Source organism: Macadamia integrifolia, chromosome 10 (assembly GCF_013358625.1).
Source record: "Macadamia integrifolia cultivar HAES 741 chromosome 10, SCU_Mint_v3, whole genome shotgun sequence".
In the NCBI taxonomy this organism is placed as follows: Eukaryota; Viridiplantae; Streptophyta; class Magnoliopsida; order Proteales; family Proteaceae; genus Macadamia; species Macadamia integrifolia.
The window spans coordinates 31,891,491-31,913,107 of record NC_056566.1 but is presented as its reverse complement, the minus strand read 5'-3'; the positions used below and the strand labels follow the sequence as shown (position 1 = coordinate 31,913,107).

Below are 21,617 nucleotides of genomic sequence, written 5' to 3'. Positions count from 1 at the left end.
GGTGGGGGGAGAAATAATAATAAATAATTAAACAAAACTTCCAGTCTCCCCTCAAGTTCCACTGCCTCACCGCGTTTACTTTTCCCTCGCGACCTTTATTTCTTAGTCGTCGTCTTCTTCCTCATTCTGTGATAAACTTGGTCTTTGCCTGCTGATGAAACCATAAATTTCAGTCACTTACAATCGATGTCATGAAGCTCTCTCAGATCCTTGGGAGATTACTCATACTCTCTTAATGATCTCATTCTCTCTCTGGAATTACAAATGCTTCTCCCCAATTCCAGATCTCTGCTCTTCTCTTCCCCACCTCCCCCTTTTACTGTACGCCCCAACCCTACCCCTAACAGATCCATGTTTAGCGGCTAGAAGACGGCTCCACCAAGTCTCTCCTACGGCGGCTAAAAGCTCTTCAGATTTGAAAGCGAAACCCTAGGCATAGAATTCTGACCTCTCTAACCTCCCACCCCCATTCTCCGATGAAAGGCTCGAGCCGGTTGTTCACGATCGGGCTTGTGACGGCATGGTACTCGTCCAACATCGGGGTTTTGTTGCTCAACAAGTACCTCCTCAGCAACTATGGCTTCAAGTATCCTATCTTCCTCACCATGTGCCACATGACTGCGTGTTCCTTGCTCAGCTATGTCGCCATCGCTTGGATGAAGATAGTCCCAATGCAGACTATCCGATCCCGTGTTCAATTCCTGAAGATCTCTGCTCTCAGTCTCATTTTCTGTGCCTCCGTAGTTAGCGGTAATGTTTCACTTCGATACCTTCCGGTGTCATTCAACCAGGCAGTTGGTGCCACTACCCCATTCTTTACCGCCGTGTTTGCCTATATCATGACGGTGAAGAGGGAAGCTTGGCTGACTTATGTCACCCTCATTCCTGTCGTCACTGGGGTCATCATTGCCAGCGGGGTGAGTCCTTATTGACTGAGTTTTGCTTCTTCCCCAATTGCTTAATATTAATTTCATGAATTCAGCTACCTTTTACCTGCATCGTTCTGCTATTGAAATGGAGACTTGAAACATCGTTATGATAAGTTACTGCTTTTGGTTGGTACGTCCGATCTCAGATTACCAGCCAAAATTGGAGGAGAAAAAAAGGGGCCGTGGGAGTTGGTATCAACAGATGACTCTAGAGGGTTATATTGAAAAATGTGTAATATTAGTTTTTTCCCTGAAACTTTAAATGGCGTTGACTGAGCAGATCCTGAGTCTGAACTGTTGATTTGTGGAGATTCATTTGTTTATGTGTTCAGATGATAAACTTCTGAAGTCCTGCTTTTGAATTGAAACAGTATACCCTTTTTATGTTAACCAAATCTGTAATTGGGTTTTGGAACACGTATGTTAAGATGATGATACTGGTTTCGATTTTGTTAGTTAATTTTATTCCTCAATACATGAAACAATTTTATAGTTAGTAATACTGACTCTCTGCTGTTTGTGGATGGTTCAATGTTCTGTAATCTTGTCTGTACTTGTGAATGTCTTCAAACGGGATCCGGGAGTATTTTTGTTTATATATAATGCTTTTCTTATGTTATGGTTGCAGGGTGAACCAAGTTTCCATCTTTTTGGTTTTTTAATGTGTGTTGGTGCTACTGCTGCTAGGGCACTGAAGTCAGTACTTCAAGGGATTTTGCTATCCTCTGAAGGGTAAGGAAGTCTGGATTGTACGGCATTAAATCTTTGATTTACATTCAAATTTATGATGAAACTGTAAATATATACTGAAGTTCTTTAATCAATGTCTCCAGAGAAAAGCTTAATTCCATGAACCTCCTTTTGTACATGGCTCCAATTGCTGTTGTGTTCCTTCTTCCTGCAACACTTTTTATGGAGGAAAATGTGGTTGGGATCACACTAGCACTTGCAAGGGATGATGTCAAGATCATTTGGTATCTTCTCTTCAATTCTGCACTTGCATATTTTGTGAATTTGACAAATTTCTTGGTCACCAATCACACCAGTGCGCTGACTCTTCAGGTATGTCCCTACTGTGAAGTACATGCTCATTTCTATGAAAGCCTATTTCTTGTATTAAGATAATATAAATTATGGGAGAGGGTTATTGAAACCCACTTGAGATAGAAAACCACTAGTACGAAGAACCAATTTGGTTTTATGTGAGGAAGATCCATAACAAAACCTATTTATTTAGGAGACATTGCAAGAAGGATCTCCATATGGTCTTTATTGACCTAGAAAAAAAGCTTATGAAAGAGTCCGTGGAGAGTTAAATGTAGCAATTACTAGATAAGAGAAGTGTTTGAAGTAAATATGTGGACATAATTAAATATATGTATAATGGTATGCTGACTAGTGCAAGAACTGTGGGGATCTAGATGATGAATTCCCAATTACAATTGGGTTACATCAAGGATTAGCTTTTTAAGCCCTTATTTGTTTTATTGGTGATTTAAGTAGAGTCATTCAAGATGAGGTACCTTGGTGTATGCTTTTTGCTGATGAGACAAAAGCAGGAATTAACTGAGTTGGAGTAATGGAGATTAAAGAGAAATAGAACGAAGATGGAGTAGATGATATGTAACTAGGACGAATAATGAAGTGGTGAAAATTGATGAGATGGAGATTCCGTGAAGTGATTCTTTTAGGCATTTAAGCTCAATCATAAATAAAGGAGGTGCTATATGGATGCCGTTTCACAAAGAATTAAAATAAGATGGATGAAGTGGAGAGGTGTTCCCGGAGTGTTGTGTGATTGACATATTCCTTTAAAACTTAAAGGAAAATTTTATTGGACAGCCATATGACCGCCTATGATGTATGGTGTGGAATATTGGGTAGTTAAGAAGTATCGTGTAGATAAACTTAGTACAACGAAGATGTGGGTGTTGAGATGAATGTGTGGCAAAAGTAAGAAGGTTAAAGTAAGAAATTGAGGAGCTGATATGGGAGTATCTCCAATACCTGATATAAGCTATGAGAATCTCGTTTAAGGTGTCATGGCCATCTTCAACGGAATGCTCCATTACTGAGGAGTGAGTTGATTCAAATCGAAGGAACTAGAAGGATTAGGAGCAGATCTAAAATGACCCTATGAGAATGGCGAGGAAAAGTCATGCATAGCTTAGGCCTTGTATCAAACATGACCTCGAATAGAGCTGATTGGAGGGGAAGGATCCATGTAGCCTACCCCATTTAGTTGGGAAAAGGCTGAATAGTAGTTGTTGTATTAGGAAAATGTAAAATCTGTTTTGGATTTTTCTATTTTCTGCAAATTGAAGATCTAAGCTCATCTTGACATGCTAATCACTTTGTTACATTTTTTTTCCCCTGATGATTTCTGTCAAGTTTTAGGTTTTGCTTCAGCTTTCTTGATGGTAAGAATTTTTTTTTTGGGGGGGGGGGGGTTGGGAATCTTTCTAATGAATAAATCATAGGCCCATATGAAAAGTTGGATTATTGTCGTCATGGTTATAGTAATTTTAGCTGTGAACTTCACTAAAGAAGATAAAGCAGAAGAATTGACAGAGCTATTAGAATAACTACATATTCTGTTTGGCAATATCCTCCTCTACTTAGTCTTTATTACTTCTCGTGAACATTCTATTAATTTCTCACTATGTTTGCTATATTGGGTTACTTTGAGAAAGGAAATTGAGTGACTAGATTCTGCATCAATGAAAAACCAAAGGAATTTGTTCCTTTACCAGACCTTAAAGCACAGTAGAGGTTAAACGTATCATACATTTCTCACCTGCAGTACAGTTTTTGCTGGTGGGTGCATAATTTTTGCAGCCCTTGATCTGGTTAAGAGGCAACAGGGCTTTTCACTGCAAGTGGTTATTTACAAGAGGGTTTTCTAGATTGACGATCAGAGAAAAATATAAATATAATCCAACGTTGCTGAGGAAGGTGGCTTCTCAGTCATGAGTCCAATGGTTGTGCCTGCCTTCTCTGTATTTAGATGCTTTTGGTGGATTTTGCAATCAAACTGTAGGTAGTGATGTATCTTTAAAAAAAGAAAAAAAATGGATGATGTTCCATAATTGACTGATAAGGGAATTTGGTAGATGAGTTTGATAGATGGTCTACTACAAATAGACAGTTAATGTAGTACTTATGGAAGTCTAGCAGTCTACCTGTCAAACTGCATGCTCAATGACTGGGTGCTTGTGAAGTATGCTTGCTTTTGGTTCAAACCTGATGCGATCCTATATCACAAAACCCTACTTTGGGAGTCATTATGGGCCTGCCGGAAAGATAAACAACTCAAATAAGAATGCTAGTGGCAATTTCGTAATTATGGAGGCACACTAGACCCTTAGGTGTAAGATAACAAATGAAAAAGATTTTAAATGAGGGAATTTCTGGAATTAAAATTCGAATTGGGGTTAAAATAGGAACTATGTATGAATTAGAGAGCTGTCATGTAATAAAAATATTGAAGGGATTACTTTTAAATATAGAAACCTGCCCCTCTCTTCAACCTCATGATATGAGCAGCAAACCAGCGGTGAACTGGTTCTGCTTTGGCAGAGGGAACTCCCTCAATTCGCCCTCTTCCAAGGTAGGATTTCAAGCCCCAGTTCCTGGCCCTAAAACCTCTTTAGAAATAATGCCCTAACAATCAATGATAGGATAGGATAAGAAACAAATCCCTGAGAGTGTCGCTGGTGGTAAACAAATGTTCAGGCCTGATCGTGGCTTCAGTTCTCGCAGTTGAAAGGGTATTAGGAAGTAGAATTCTAAAGATTTGGGTCACCTACAAGTAGGCAACCTACACCCAGAATCTTAGGTGGAAAGAAGTTGTAACGAAGGAGATCAATCCAACTCCAAGGGGTTGAGCTACTGCCCAGAGCAGAAGGGAGGTACTACCAAGAAATAATAACAAGGAAAAAGAAGGATTAAAAGAGGAATAATGATGGTGGGAAGAATAAGGGGAAGCAGGAGGGATGTACCTGTGAAAAGAAGATGTCCATTCAAGAGAGCGCCACTCACAACCGTGAAAAGTAACTCCAAACCATTAATCAGTAAACTCTTTCAATCTCTATTTCGAATTACGAGCTTACATATATAAGGAGAACTCCAAACCAAATAATTGAAACATACTCTACATTGAAAAATGCTTTAAATAAGGAAACTTAAAAAACCAATACCAACATGGACTTCACTCCTGTTATCACAAATAAAACAATTGAATAAATTGCAACTTTAATAACCACAAATAACTAACTAAACCCCTACCACCCTTATTGGTTTGAAATCCTGGGTTGGGTCAGTTCCGCTTTGGTTTGGATTTCTAGATTTGTTTGTACTGTTCTAGCAAAGACAACGCCATTGCATCAATTCTCCTCCTCTGAAAAGAACTTGATTCCGCTGAGTTTGGATAACAACTAATGATATCATTTAAGTCAACACGCTAGAGTAGAAACGGTCCCACTACCTTCTTGAGCTTAATTCAGGGAGGCCCATGGCGGGTGGAAGTTCCAATTCTTTTTCACTGTTCCTGAAAGAGTAGGTATGTGCATATTCATAATGTTGTGTCTTATAGCATAACCATGATTATCCAAGAAGAATGTGACACTTCTTCAAAGTTAGGATGCTACATTGCACCATATCCACAAACCACCAATAGAGTATGTGAGTAATACTTATTAGTAATTTCGAGATTAGTTTTCTTTGCCTATGCCGCCTTGTATGGATTGGGATGTAGCTGTGTTTTCAACCCAGGCTTACGAAAAATGTGTTACAGAGATGACATTAGTGCAACTACCTCCGTCAATCACCATGCTACACAATTAGTTGTTGCATTCTTCTTTGGTCTAGAAAATATTGTTGTCTCTCCAGTGTTCTTCCTCGGAAACCTTGTGAGTAGTCAAAACAGGACAAAGAACATAGCATGCTCACTGTCACAGGCTCACGCTCTTCCTCCAAATAAATTGTCGTGAGACTGTTTATCTTCTGAAGCAAGAGGCATGAAAGAATCTTTGTCAATATAAGCTATCAAATGGGTTGGAACATTGAGCAGATTTATGCTTGTATCCCATGCATGTGAAGCATTGAGTAGCAGCATTTAGCATCACAGAAGGTCTGTCAGAACCACAACCTTGAGGTGGAGAGTAAGAGCGGGTTGGTTGTGAGGATGCCATAGGGGAACCGCTAACTTGTGCCTTGTTGAAGGTCTTCACCGATGGAGGTTGCTTGCTTATACTGTCACCTTTATAAAAGGTATATGGGAAGTTCTTTTGATTGTAAGGCCTCCTTAAACTATTCTCTTCTGAGGGTGCAAACCATTTTGAAACTGTGCCACCAAAACCCTTTTCGTCTCTGATGTAGATCCACACTTTGGGAAGGCCTATCAGAGGAAGAAAGGCCCAGCCAAGAAGGGCCTATCGATCCTCACTTAAGTCCACTTTAAGTGGCTGAATTAGTTGTTAGAATGAGAGCCCATTGGGCCCATCGATTCTAGCTATAGGGATTTAATTATTTGTTTAATAAGTGAGGCCCATTGGGTCCACTGATTGTAATGTCCTATATGGACTATTAGTTAATCTTACTCCATGTTGGAGGTATAGTATTAGTCAATTTCAAGTTCTAGTTGTACTAGGATTGTCTAGTCCTATTCGGAAACTAGCAACTAGTTATAGTTTGACTTTGCTATTCTGCCTTCTATAAATAGAGGAGCTTATGTACACATAATTCTCAGATTTGAATAAAGAAGAATTGCAACTATTTGCTTAGAGCAGCTGGGATAGCTGTGGGTGAGAAGCCTAGGCTTGATGGGGTAGCCTTAGGGAAGAGGGGAAAACCAGAATAGTAGGGGAGAAAGGGGAAACGCACTAGTTCACCAAAACACCAATCAAACTAATTTCATTCAAATAAATTCACTCTGTGTCTTCCATGGGTTACAACCTATATATAGGAAAATAGGGACATGAAATTAGAAACTATTTAGGATTAGTATCCAACCTAAACTAGGAAACAAGCATAAAAGAAAACTAATATAAGGAAAGAAGTCCTAACACCTACGTTCAAGTAAAAGTATGAAATAAAAGACTATTAGGAAACTACTACTTATTTCCAGCCCTTGTTGGACCAAAACCCTGAGTTGGATCTGTTCTTCTTGGCCCTTGGCTTCCACAACCGGTCATGCTGGTCCAACGAGGTAAGTGCAGTTGTATCTGCATCAACTCTCCCCTTCTGAAAAGAACTCGACCCCGTCAAGTTTGGATGAGGTCCAAGAATGTCGTCCAAGTCGATGCGCTTGATGAAAAAAGTACCAACTGTCCTCTTGAGCTTGAGCGGGGTGAAGATCCTTTGTTGGAAGGAACTTCATCTCAAGGCCACCATGCTAAAAAGAGTATGTATTTTTATATCCACAGTGCTTGGTTTTCTTGTCGAACAACCATGGGCGCCCCAGAAGAATGTGACAGACTTTCAGAGGGATGACATCACACTGAACCTGATCAATTAGTCCACCGATGGAATACATGAGCAAACACCTTTCATTAATTTTCAGATTATTGTTGTTCACCCACCCAACCTTGTAGGGGTTCGGATGAGGCTCAATTTTTAGACCCACTTGCGAACAACATCTTCAACGACATTGGTACAACTGCCAGGGTCAATCACCATATTACATAAACTGTCATTACATCACAACCTAGTCTGAAAAATACTGTTACGGCGCCAGTTGTCCTCGGGAATCTTCTATGTATTCAAAAGATGACGAATCACATAGAACTGTTGAGGCTCACCATCACTGTCACCATCATTAATCTCATTAGGCTCACAATCACATTCAACCTCCATATTTACTGTTCCTGTTTTCGGTTGCTCTTCTGGTACATAGGTTATAAAATTGTCCTTGTCGATGTATGCTAACAACTGGTTAGAACATTGATTAGCTCGATGCCCGTACCCCTCGCATTGGAAACATTGAATAGCTTCTTTTGGAAATACTGAATTCTTGTTATAACCATGTTGAGGTGAGGAGTATGGATGATTAGGCCATGAAGATGACATGTCTGAATCGTGTTGAGGTGGAGAATATGACCGGTTGGGTCGTGAAGATGCCATAGATGAAGCACTAGCCTGTGGTCTGCTGATTGACTTTTCCTGTGGAGATGACTGTGGTTGAATAGAACTAGGGCCTCTAGGAAAAGCATCTGTAAATGGCTTCCGATTGTATGGGCGTTTCAGACTTTCCTCAACTTGATATGCTAATTGGACATCATCTTCCATTGTAGGTAGTCGGCTAAAGGCAAGGGCATCACTAAGTTGAGGGTGCAAACCATTAGGGAATTGTGCTACCAATACTTCTTCATCCCATTCAAAATCAAAACGAGTGGCCAAATAATAAAATCTAGCAACATACTCTTCAACGGTCAAATTCTCATGTTTCAACTGTGCAAACCTGAGATGTATGCATTGCTTGTAATCATAAGGTAAGAATCTCCGGTTCATGACTTCATGCATTTCAGCTCAAGTAGTGACTAAACCAATGCCTTAGGTTCTGTTCTGTTGCTGTTGCTATTGCTGTTGTTGTTGCTTGATCCACCATACTCGGGCCGTGCCTTTCAGTTTGGTCTCTGCAAATAGGATCTTTCGGGTCTTAGTCAACTCGTATCATCTGAAGAATGTCTTTAAGCTGTGAATCTAGTTAAGGCACAGTTCTGGATTGTTCTCTATAAAAATCAAAGACATCCAACTTGCTGCTCTTTCTGCTCCATCATCATATCTACCAGTTCCATGTGGTGGTGGAGGTGGTGGTGGTGATGGTAGTGATAGTGGTAGTTATGGATCTTATAGAGTGGTGTTGGAAGAATCCCCAGATTGAATCGGACTCTTTCCTCTATCTGTTGCCTCCAAACGATCAATAGAAGCTTGCATGGATTCCATCATTGTCTTAAGGGAAATGACAATGGTAGTGAGAGCTTCAAATTTTGCATCGGTTTCTCCCTTATAGGAGTTTTGCTGTTGAACAACTTCACTATTGACTACCATGGTGGAGATAGGCAAGATTACACTCAAATATGATGATACAATAGTGAATAAAGGAGGTTTAAAGAGCAATGGCAGGATGGTAAATAACTCAATTTTTTTTTCCTTTTATTTTATTTTATTTTATTTTTTCCAATGATGGCAGAATTGTAAGTAAAAGTGAATCCTCAAGTGAGTGGCAATATGGTAATTAGAAGGACAAGGTAACACATCGTATGTGTCAAGGGCAAGCTGGGAATTGGACAATAAATATGGACAAAAGGAAAGGAGAAAGAGGGGAAGGGCAGATTGGGAAAAGAAAATAAATTAAAGAGAGAAATCAACTCAATGAAGACTCGTATGTGGGAGGGTTATTGATAGAAAGGTCCTTCTCCTTCTTGGAGACAGAATCAGCAGCAACGGGAGTTGACTTCGACCAAGAGAGAGACTCACGATGAGGCTTCGCAGGTATGTACTCTATCCTTTCTCTCTCTTCTCGTTTTCTTGTCTTCTTCTTCTTCTTTGACTTCTTTTCTTTCTCTTTTTTTTTTTTTTTCTGTTTCTTGTTTCTCTTTTCTCTTCTCATCTCGTCTTTTGCTTCTTTAACTTCTTCTTTCTTCTTTTTTTCATTTATGTTTGCTGTTCTCTCTTCTCTTTTCTGTGCTGCTTCTCTCTCTCTCTCTCTCTCTCTCTCTTTTTCCTAGTTACTCGACCCTAGCAGGGAGGGTTTTGCCTTCTCTATTATGCAACATTATTTTTTTGGCTGTCGGAACCTTATGAAAGGAGTTCGATCACAGGAACTTGGGAGAGAGGAGGGCGGTGAGACCAGGGGGGATTGATTATGTCCAGAGAAGATAGAATCGATTTTTTTTTTTTTTGGTTCTCAGTCTCGGTAAAACTGAAACAGAGAATGGAGGAGGGAAGAAGAAGATCGAAGGAAGGAGGGGAATGGGGATCTTCGGCTCTGATACCAAACTGATGGGGTAGCCTTAGGGAAGAGGGGAAAATCAGAATAGTAGGGGAGAAAGGGGAAACACACTAGTTCACCAAAACACCAATCAAACTAATTTCATTCAAATAAATTCACTCTATGCCTTCCATCGGTTACAACTTATATATAGGAAAATAGGGACATGAAATTATAAACTATTTAGAATTAGTATCATGCTGGTTCAACCAAGTGAGTACAGCTGTATCTACATCAAGGCTGAGATAGCCACTTCCTCTCCCACTTTCCCTTGTTTCTCCTTTGTTTAATCATTCAATTTATTTTCTGTTTCTATTTACTGTTGCTAACAAAATTTCAGACCTGTTAAAGCCTTCAACATCAGAATCAGCCAGCCAAGGAGTTCTAGTTCCTAAAGTTAATCGACCTCCCTCGCTGTCCCATTCTGTGATCTGATTAGACAGACATTCAGCAGGACTGTTCCAGGCCATCTAAGGATCCATCGACCCTCTTCTGAGCACTGTCAAGGAATCAGCCCTGTTCTTGAGAAATTTCCCTTATTTCTCTCTCTTAGGTTTGGGAGTCAAGAAAGTACGTACCTCCATAACCCTCCATCAAAAGTTCTTCAACTTTTTAGGCTTTTGTACCCTTCTTAGGGACTTCGTGCGACCCAAATTGCAGCTCATTCTAAGCTGCATAGCAGTCGCCGCCCCATCTCCTTTATTACCCTGCGAAGGAAATTTTTCGTCTCCTGACCAATTGTCTCTTCTTGGGGTTATTTCTTGTGGATTGCTTATTCCTTGTAAGGGTTGTTTAAGATAGTTGTTTCCTTGTTCTAAGATCTCTTTTAAGTTGTATTGTTTGGGGTTATATGTTGTGGGGGTTAGCTTCTTGTAATTTACTCCTACATTAAGTGGTATCAGAGCTATGGTGGAAGAAAGCTCCAAACAAATCACTCTGGAAGATGTGTGGCAATCCCTACGAGCCTTGACTACAATGATGGAAGGATATGACCAACATCTAGGTGAACTAAAAGAGTCTACTGCTGCTCACTCCAATATTCAGCCTACTGTTAACACTTCCTATGTACCTAGAAGGGTTACTATGCAGGCTCGAAGGAATTTACCTGTTCGGGGTGAAGAATATGATGAATACGAAGACCATCAGTTTCACTATGATGATATGCATAAAGTGAAGTTAGAACTGAAAGAGTACAATGGGAATCATGATCGATCCCCATTATTTCCGTGACTTGCTAAACTCCTTTGATGACTATTTCCGTTGGTGCCGCATGCTTGAAGAGAGGAAAGTCCAATTAGCTATCACCAAGCTAATAGGTGTAGCTAAGGACTTGTGGAAGGCAGAAGAAGACAAACTCATGCGTAGGTGACAAATGCCCCAAAATTGGGAACACCTGAAACTGATACTCCGTGATAGATTCCTACCACCAACCTATCGACATCAACTCTATGACATGCTGAATACCATCAGGCAAGGTACTATGACTGTAGAATATGTGTATAGATTTAATGAATTACTGTCATGAACATGTGCCTATGATGAAGATGAAGAACTACTCATATCCCATTTCAAATTGGGATTGAGGCATGACATTCGTGAGTAGCTTGGCGTAATAGAACTACCTTCCTTGAACACATGCATAGAAAAGTCACTAGAGGCGGAGGATCTGATCAAATCATCCTCTAGAAGGTACAATCAGCCCATTGACAACAAGAGGCAATTGACATCAACCAAACCCAATCGATTCCCTACCCGAGCTCCACAAGCTACACAGGATAAGGGTAAGGCTCCAATGGGAGGAAGGGAGACAGGAGCTGTGACATGCTACAGCTGTGGGGGAACTGGTCATGTTGCAAAATTCTGCCCTAAGCGTGGACGATCTAACTCCATCATCAATGCTATTGAGTCCAACCTTGATTTACAAATTCATGAACCTCAAGATGATGATTGGGCCATTAATGTTGAAGGAATGGAAGGTGAACTTGATGAGTACATACCAGAGGACGATGACCTTTATGCCTATGTCAATGTGGTTGCAAGAATCCTAGTGTCTAATGGACCTCATAAAGCTCAGGTAATTGTGGACAATGGGAGTTGCATGAATGTAGTATCTCAAGCCTTTGTGGTGGAAGGAAAATTGAAGACTGAACCCCATTCACAACCATACAAGGTATCACTACTGGACAACAACACCATGGCTGTAACTCAACGTTATTCTGTGCCCCTGAAGGTTTCAGATTATGAAGAAAATGTATGGTGTGATATAATTCCCGTGGTCCTCACTGATGTGCTACTTGGGAGGCCTTGGCTCTATGACAATAATGTTCTAGTTGGAGGTACTAAGAACCAATGCTATTTCAATCGCAAAGGCAAGCCATTCATTCTAAATCCGCTCAACATACCCCAAGTGAAGGACGAGTTAAGGGCTGCCCAAGTAAGAAGACAACATGTCTTAAAGAATGTTGCAAAGACCTCTTCCAAAGGAACCACTGAACCAAAGAAGCAACCATTCGGAGGCAATATCAACAAGAAGGCCACGTTGGATGACAAGGTATTTGTGCTGCCCCATAGGGAGTTCTTGACTACTAGTGAAGAGACTGGACTGATCTTAGGGTTTGTTACTAGAGCAGCTGAACCGGTAAAAGAGGCAATACATCCACCACAAATCAAAGAGTTACTTGCTGATTTTTCAGGTTTGGTGCCTGATGAATTACCAAATGAACTACCACCTATGAGGGACATTCAACATGCTAGTGCTTGGGTCAGTACTCCCAAATTTGCCTACTTATCGTCTCAGCCCCACAGAGCATACCGAGCTCAGGAGACAAGTGGATGATCTATTGAGAAAGGGTTTCCTAGTAGAAAGCATGAGTCCATGTGCAGTACTACCCCTATTGACACCAAAGAAAGATGGATCATGGCGTATGTGCATTGACAGTCGTGCTATCAATAAGATCACGGTAAAGTACGGATTTCCTATTCCTCGTCTGGATAATATGCTAGACAAGTTGACAGGAGCCTCTATATTTTCAAAGATTGATCTACGTAGTGGCTACCACCAAATTCGAATCCGTCCAGGGGATGAATGGAAAATAGCTTTTAAAATGAAAGAAGGGCCTTCATTGGCAAGTTTCTTGTATTATACTTCGATGACATATTGATTTACACAAGATGAACACCTTGAGCATCTGAGACGTGTCATGAGGGTACTACGACAGGAGAAGCTCTATATCAACTTGAAGAAGTGTTCTTTCATACTGCCCAAGGTTATCTTCCTTGGCTTTATTATGTCCTCACAAGGCATAGAAACTGATACGGTAAAGGTGAAGAGTGTGATAGATTGGCCTATTCCAAAGACCTTGATAGAAGTTCGTAGTTTTCATGGTCTTGGCTCATTCTATCGTCGGTTCATACGGAATTTCAGCGCTATTGTAGCCCCCATCACAGAATGCACAAATGGGGGAAAAGTTCAATTCCAATGGACTCCGACAGCCACTAAAGCATTCAACTTGATCAGACAAAAGATGATAGAAACACTAATGCTAAGGCTACCCAACTTTGATCTTATGTTTGAAATGGCTACTGGTGCATCCCATGTTGAGATAAGAGTGCTTATGCAAGAGGGCTATCCGATTGCCTTCTACAGTGAAAAGTTGAATAATGCAAAAAGAAGATACTCTACTTATAACTTAGAACTCTATGTCGTTGTTCAAATTCTCAAGCATTGGAGACACTACCTAATTGGCAAAGAGTTCATACTTTATTCGGACCATGAAGCACTGAAATACTTGCACTCACCATCAGTGATCGGCACGCTAAGTGGATCTCATATTTACAAGGATACGTATTTGCTCTCAAGTACAAGGCTGGAAAAGAGAATCAAGTGGCTGATGCACTTAGTTGGAAGGTGCTAATGATGGATACCTTCACAATAAAAGTACAGTGGTGGAACATATCAAAGATGAGTATGCTACCGATGCTGATTTTTCAGAAGTGTTCAAAAAGTTACAAGAAGGAGGAAGAGATGACAAATTTTCCATACAAGATGGATACCTCTTCAAGGGCACACATCTTTGTATCCCAAACACCTCTTTAAGGCATCACTTGGTTCGAGAGTTAGATGGAGGAGGAATGGGTGGACACTTTGGCAAAGACAAAACCTACGCTATGATGATAGACTTGTATTATTGGTCTCACCTACAAAAGGATGTTCAACATGTTATTCAAAGATGTTATACTTGTCAACTCGCTAAAGGAGAGAAAAATAATGCAGGATTGTACACACTGCTACCCATTCCACATACATCTTGACTAGACATAAGCATGGACTTTGTCTTAAGCTTACCACCTACATGAGAAAGTTATGATTCCATATTTGTGGTAGTAGATTGATTTTCCAAGATGCCACACTTTATCTCATGCAGAAAAACGCTTGATGCAAGTCACTTAGCCAAGCTTTTCTTCAAAGAGATAGTGCATATACATGGTTTGCCACAGTTTGTTTTAGATAGGGATGTCAAGTTCATTAGTTATTTCTGGAAGACCCTATGGCTGAAAGCAAACACTAAACTCAAGTTCTCTACGGCATTCCACCCTTAAACAGACGGACAGACGGGAGTGGTGAATAGAAGCCTTGGTAATTTACTCCGTTGCTTAGTCCGTGACTATGAGAAGACCGTAATTTACTCCGTTGCTTAGTCCGTGACTATGAGAAGACCTGGCCATCTATTCTGGACATAGCTGAGTTTGCCTATAATAACTCTGTCAACCGCACCACTGGTCTTACACCATTTGAGATTGTTCTTGGACTGCCACCACAATGACTGGTTGACATGGTACCATTGCCACCTCATGCCCATGTTATTGTTGAAGCGGATGAGTTTCTTAGGCATATTACAGAGATACATACTGATGTTTGTTGCCGCATAACCATTAGCAATGATGGGTATCAAGCAATTGCTAACCGTCATCGACTCTACATGGAATTTCAACCTGGTGATATGGTGATGGTTCGAATCCCACCTGAGAGGTTCCTTCCCGATACAGTGCACAAGCTCCATCCTCGGAACATGGGTCCATACAAAGTCTTGAAGTGTATTGGTCCCAATTCTTACATGCTGGATTTACCTCCTACCCTGAAGATCAACAATGCATTATATGTGGCTGACCTTACACTATATGTGGGACACCATTTTGATTAAATTGACACGGAGCATGCCTTAAAGCTTCCCCAGTTTGTAACCCCGGAAGATGATGTTATGGAAGATATCTTAGATAACAAGTTCACTACAGTTCCTTATCAAGTGGAAAGGATGATCACAACAAGATTGCACTTGGATCCATGCTGATGACTTTCAACATCTTGACACGGATCTCTACGAGCACTACATGTCCTTCATCCATTCATTGGAGATGAATGATTGTAAGAAGGGGGGAGCTGATGTAGGTCTCCACACTTTGGGAAGATCTCTATCAGGTGAAGAAAGGCCCAGCCAAGAAGGGCCTATTGATCCACACTTAAAGTCCACTTTAAGTGGCTGAATTAGTTGTAGAATGAGGGCCCATTGGGCCCATCGATTCTAGCTATAGGGATTTAATTATTTGTTTAATAAGTGAGCCCATTGGGCCCACCGATTGTAATGTCTTATATGGACTATTAGTTAGTCAATCCTATTCCATGTTGGAGTTATAATCTTAGTCTATTTCAAGTCCTAGTTGTACTAGGAGTGTCTAGTCCTATTTGGAAACTAGCTCCTAGTTATAGTTTGATTGCTATTCTGCCCTCTATAAATGGATGAGCTTATTATGTACACATAATTCTCAGATTTGAATAAAGAAGAATTGCAACTGTTGCTTAGAGCAGCTGGGATAGCTGTGGGTGAGAAGCCCAGGCTGAGATAGCTTCGTCCTCTCCCACTTTCCGTTGTTTCTTCTTTGTTTAATTATTCAATTTACTTTGCTGTTTCTATTTACTGTTGCTAACATAATTTCAGACCTGTTAGAGCCTTCAACATCAGAATTGGCCAGCTAAGGAGTTCTAGTTCCTGAAGTTAATCGACCTCCCTCGCTGCCCCCATTATGTGATCTGATTAGACAGACATTCAGCAGGACTGTTCCAGGCCATCTAAGGATCCATTGACCCTCTTCTGAGCACTGTTAAGGAATCAGCCCTGTTCTTGAGAAATTTCCCTTATTTCTCTCTCCTAGGTCTAGGAATCAAGAAAGTACGTATCTCCATAACCCTCCATTAAAAGTTCCTCAACTTTTTAGGTTTTTGTACCCTTCTTAGGGACTGCCTGCGACCCAAATTGCAGCTCATTCTGAGCTTCACAGCAGCAGCAACCCTCCATCAATAATTTCAGACGACTGTTATGTCTGAAATTTGACACAGTTAGTTGAATATGTCCGGTAAGAAAGAGAATAGGAAGAGATAGAATACTTAAGTTGGTAGCCCACAGAAATAGGAAATAGAAGCCTCCTAGGACTCTAATCGATACCATCTTCAACAGGAACTCCAAGTCAGCAGATAAGAATACAAAAGGACTGTTTAAGAATATCTTCCCAAACAACTACTATCTCTCACAATTGATCGACAACAAATACATCACATCTGGCCTGATCTAGAGTTGGCTTAACATCTGACAGAGCAAGGAGTCAAATCAGTAGCACCGCGGGGTATAACCCAGTCTTTAATCACATGATTTCTTGGAGAACTTGATGGATCATCCTTGGGAGCATCCACGGCATATCAGTAACCTTCAAGAGAAGTCTTGGTAGTCTCCAAACAGAAGCACAGTTGCGGAATAAAATACTACTAAAAGGAGAAAGAAAATAGAGGAGAGGAGGAAGAAGGGGAAGATCTCTCATAGACTGTTGTCTCTCACCAATGGTCACACCAAACTGTCTGTCACAGCATTCAATGGCAAACCCAAGTTTCTTTCATCATCAAAATTGTGGGCCCAATTCTGCTGTTCCTTGCTATTAAATATAACTGACATTGTTACAGAAATATAAATAATCAAAATAGAAGCTAATTGATGTAGGTAAAGGGGGGAAATTGAACCAACTATGGGACCCTTTCATGAATGTTTATTTGGGGCCAGCAGACCAGCCACTGAACCAGGCCATTCTGGCCCAGATCTGCCCCTGAATTGCCCCATCGAACGGCAGCTTCTTCAGCCCTGATTTGGGTAACTAATTGGTTTTCCTTTGACGGACCTTCTGGTCAGCTCAGCAGCAGCCCATTTGCCATTGATTCAGTCCCTGTGCAGCCCAGGTGGAGCCTCTAGATGCTCCCTTGTTAGCACCATTGAACCACCTGTCCAAGATCACAACTTACAGTTTTAGTTTCCGTTCATGTAATTTTCACTGTACATGCCACTTTGGACTGGACAGTCTGGGCACATGTTGGACACGGATATGTGGGTCAGTATTCTTTGTTACCTAGATGAGGATGTTGATTCAAGTTTTTTTTTGTTCCTTCTCTTTTTGACTTCCTGCGGTAAGTTTATGAAAATATTATTAATTTACAGTTATCTGGAAACTGTGTAATAACTCTACCTGTAGAAAACCTTGTTTGGCTGAACCTGATAAGGTCATTAAGACCCGCAAATAAATGGATGGTTCAGGAAGTCCTAAACTTTCTTTGTGTGATTCTGATCCTTTTGCTAGTCCAAGATGCCAAGAAGCTATGGTCAATCTTTGATTATTATTGTCACTATTTCTGTAGCCACTTGTTTCCTTCTACTCTCATCATCTCATTGGTGTTAAACCATTCACTGGCCTTTCTGAGGTGAAGCTACTGGCAATTCTAGCCTCTTCTGGAATTCTGTTTGCAAATCTGAAAGTTTATTTTTATTCCCCCCACCTAAATAAAAATTTGATTTTCAACAATAAAGCCGCAATGTTATTAATCATTAAACCCTTGGATGAGCCAAATGCGATTAACTAGGTTTGGCTATTATCAAAATTGATAACTGGAGGGGTGTAAAGTACCAAGGGCCTGAGGGGGCCTGACGCACTGTACCAAACAATTAGGTAATGTATTTTGTCCTACGCGCTTACCATAGGACAAGCGTAGCTGAGCACTTTATGGATAGAATGTAGATAAGTCACTTAAAGGGCTTATTTTGTTGGAAATAAGCCTTGGTTGGGTTTTGTATGTGTTGGGCCTTTGGGTTTTATTTGTAATAGACCACTTTAATAGACCTAAAAATATGGGTAGAAAGTAGAAAAACGAGATTTAAGCACCATTTGATAGCGTTTCTGTTGGCTTTTCACGTTTCCAGAAACAAAAACGGATTTTTTGGTGTTTGATAAACCTATTTATCGAAACGTTTTTTGCGGACATAATGCCACTAAAATACCCAATAGTATCATTGGATGCCCAAAAGGGAGAGAGGGTTCGATTGCCTCTTTTTAGGTCTAAATAGTTGAGAGATTTATCGGGCATAACAACCTTTTTTTTTCTTTTCTCAAATTCGTTTCTAGAAACGACGAAACAAGTACGACTTGTTTCGTCAACGTTGTTTCTAGAATTGTAAATAGGCTTAAATTTTGATTTATGTTTCTAGAAACGGGTGAAGCGGAACAATTTTATCAAACGCTTTTTAGATTGTTTCTCATAATCTGGGAACAAGAAAACACAGAAACGGCAGAAACGGAACGTTGTCAAACGATGCCTTAATTTATTAGTTTAGTTAGAGTCATGTTTTGATTATATTTTCTTTGTTATTTCAATTTCCTAGTCAGTTTAGGTTTCCCTATTAGTTAAGGATTATGTTAGGTCTTTTCTTTTTAGTGTGTGAGTCTGTTTTGAGTTTTTTATATAAGTTTGTAAGTGGCTACAGCATGGTACACGAATTTTTGAATGAAATTGCAGCTTTGTGCTTCCAAAATTCTGAGAATGAATTTTTTCAATAGCGATAGCTGTGGGTGAGAGGCCTAGGCTGAGATAGCCATCCCACCCACATCTATCCCATCTCATTCATTCTTTTTATTTTTTATTTTTTATCTTTTATCTTTCATCTTCTTCATCCAACAAGTTAGTATTGTTCTTCAAGTTTTATTTGAATTTCTTCAAGTCTTCTAGAAGATTGGATGTTACACATTTTTTCAGATTAAGGAATTCAGCCATCTGATCGAACTCAAATTTTGACCAGACATTCAATAACCCTACTCTGGAGATGAATTCAAATCTGAACCCTTTTGGTGGTTTGATCTTGAGATATTTGCAAACTACCAATTCAGCCTTTGTTTTCTCAAGATCTGGAAAAAGTTACTGTTTTGTGTTCAAATAGTTACTGTTTTGTTTCCGTTTGTTGATTTAAGTTAACTCTTGAATCAGAGATTGTTTACCTTAATTTTTGAACCCTAATTTTGGGTTGGAATTACTGTGTTGCCCCATGGTTATTGTTTTGTTTTTCCTCCATCGTTGCTGTCTTATTTCACTCCTAGTCTTTATTATTTGCATCTAAATTATCCTTTGAGTATTGATTAGATCCTTGTCAACAGGCTACTATTTTGATTCTTTCAAATATAGTACTACATTACTTGGGAATCTTTTGATGATATTCCTTGGTTGGATGATAAGACTGCCATTAGACCTGCCATTATTTGATGCCAGCAGATCAGAAAGAATAAATTTGAAAAATATGCACCGCCTGCTTAAATGAGGGTTTTGAGTTGAATGGTTCCATGATTAAGCCTTGCCGAAGTTGACTATGCCTTGAGACTGATTGCTTAGTCTCATGCCTGATGTCCATCCCTATTTATTTATATTTCAGAACCTGTACAGCAATTGCATTGCAAGGAGCAGAGTTCTATATTGTCTTGGCCCATTTTATAAAGAGGTTGGGATCAGGAATCCAGTAAGTCCAGATTGATCTGGATCGGTCAATCCTAGCTGAGTCTAACTCAGATCAGCTTTGACGAGTCCCATCCTATCTGGCTGATCCTTGAATCCTTGTATATTGTACGTGTTTTAAATTTTTTCATAGTCATGGAGCATTACCTAAGAATGTGGGTAATTGAAAACAAGGTAAATAGGTACTACGTTCATTGGGAAATAGAACCGAAAACATTAAATAAACATGGATCCTGCTTTTTCACCATCTACATTCCTCCCCCTGGGAATTGCTCAGATCCAGTGGATAAGAAAATTAATTACGGCATAAGTAGGTTTAAATTTATTTTACATCCACTACTTCTGATTTTGAGAAGATTTACTCGATCCCCAAACTTACTTGTTGCTCATGGGTTCCAAGAAAAAAACAAAATTGAACTTCCTAAAATATCCCAACACTTCTCTCTCCATGTTTTTTTCCCCTTCATTTTTCCATTTTTATTTAATTAATTCATTTTTAATCACATGCATGGGACCCACCACCTCTTCTCCTTTCTTCTTCTTTCTTTGGAGAAGGCCACACCATCCCCAACTGCTGCAATTGTGCAACTCCACACCCACTTACAACACCCCTCCCTCTCCCCTCCCCTGCAACCCTGCCCTACTGTGTTCTTATCAACCCTCCGCCCCATCCCCTACTTCCTTACCCTCTTCCGTCGCTCCCACCCCACCCTTGTGTTCATTGATGTTGATGACAAGTAATCTATCTGCATTTTTTAGTATGGGGAGAGGATCTGATGTAGATAAGTCACTTGGGCTTATTTTATTGCAAATAAGCCTTGGGTTGTGTTATATATGTGTTGGGCCTTTGATCCCATGGGTTTTCTTTGAAATGGGCCACTTTAATGTGCCTAAAATATAGGTAGAAGGTAGAAAAACGGGATTTAATTTATTAGTTTAGTTAGTTGCTATTTAATTCAATAAAGGCCCATTAGGCCATTGGTCGGTTGTAAAGTCTTATATGGATTATTAGTTAGGTAATTCTACTCCATATTGGAGTCATAAAGTCAAGTCCTAGTCCTATTTTGAATTCCTAGTTGTAGTAGGAGTGTCTAGTCCTATTGGGAAACTAGCTCCTAGTTGTAGTAGGAGTGTCTAGTTTTATTGGGAAACTAGCTCCTAAGTAGTTTGATTACTATTCTGCCATCTATAAATAGAGGAGCTTATGTACTCATAATTGGAGATTTGAATGAATGAATTATTAAGTGATTACTCTTTAGCTAAAAAAACTGTTATTGAGAGGTGAGATGCCTAAACCTTTGAGGGTGTGATACCCAAAACCTGAGGGGTGAGATACCCATTCCTTTATTCTCTTTCACCCTTCTCAACCCTCCATCGATTTTTCCTTTTCTATTTTTATTTTCTGTTTATTGTTATTAGAAGTTCAGACCTGCTAAAGCATACAAAATCAGAATCAGCCAGCCGAAGAGTTCTTGTTCTTGAAGCCAATCGACCCTCATTGCTACCCAAGTTTGAGATCTGATCTACAAATCCTTTGGAGGACTGGTTCTATACTCTAAGAAGATCGATCGATCCTCTCTTGAAGGTTATCTGAAGAAGACAAGTTGATGTTCCTACAGAATTCTTCACTCTCTCTTAGGTCTGAAAATCAAGAAAGTGCATAACTCCATAACCAGCCGTCAAAAGCCCTTCATATTTGGGGGTTTTTGGCTCCTAAGTAGTTTGATTGCTATTCTGCCCTCTATAAATAGAGGAGCCTATGTACTCATAATTGGAGATTTGAATGAATGAATTATTGAGTGATTACTCTTTAGCTAAAAAAACTGTTATT

The 21,617-nt window shown here is 40.0% G+C and overlaps 1 protein-coding gene across 1 annotated transcript in view; it reads left to right on the top strand.

Moving 5' to 3' along the window:
- LOC122091626 (probable sugar phosphate/phosphate translocator At3g11320) overlaps positions 1-21,617 on the top strand; it is a 28,432-nt gene continuing 6,815 nt past the window's right edge. Inside the window, exons 1-3 of the mRNA XM_042661651.1 lie at positions 1-917; positions 1,558-1,661; positions 1,763-1,991. Coding sequence (XP_042517585.1) covers positions 477-917; positions 1,558-1,661; positions 1,763-1,991 — 774 coding nt within the window. The 5' untranslated portion in view covers positions 1-476. The remainder of the gene's footprint in view (positions 918-1,557; positions 1,662-1,762; positions 1,992-21,617) is intronic.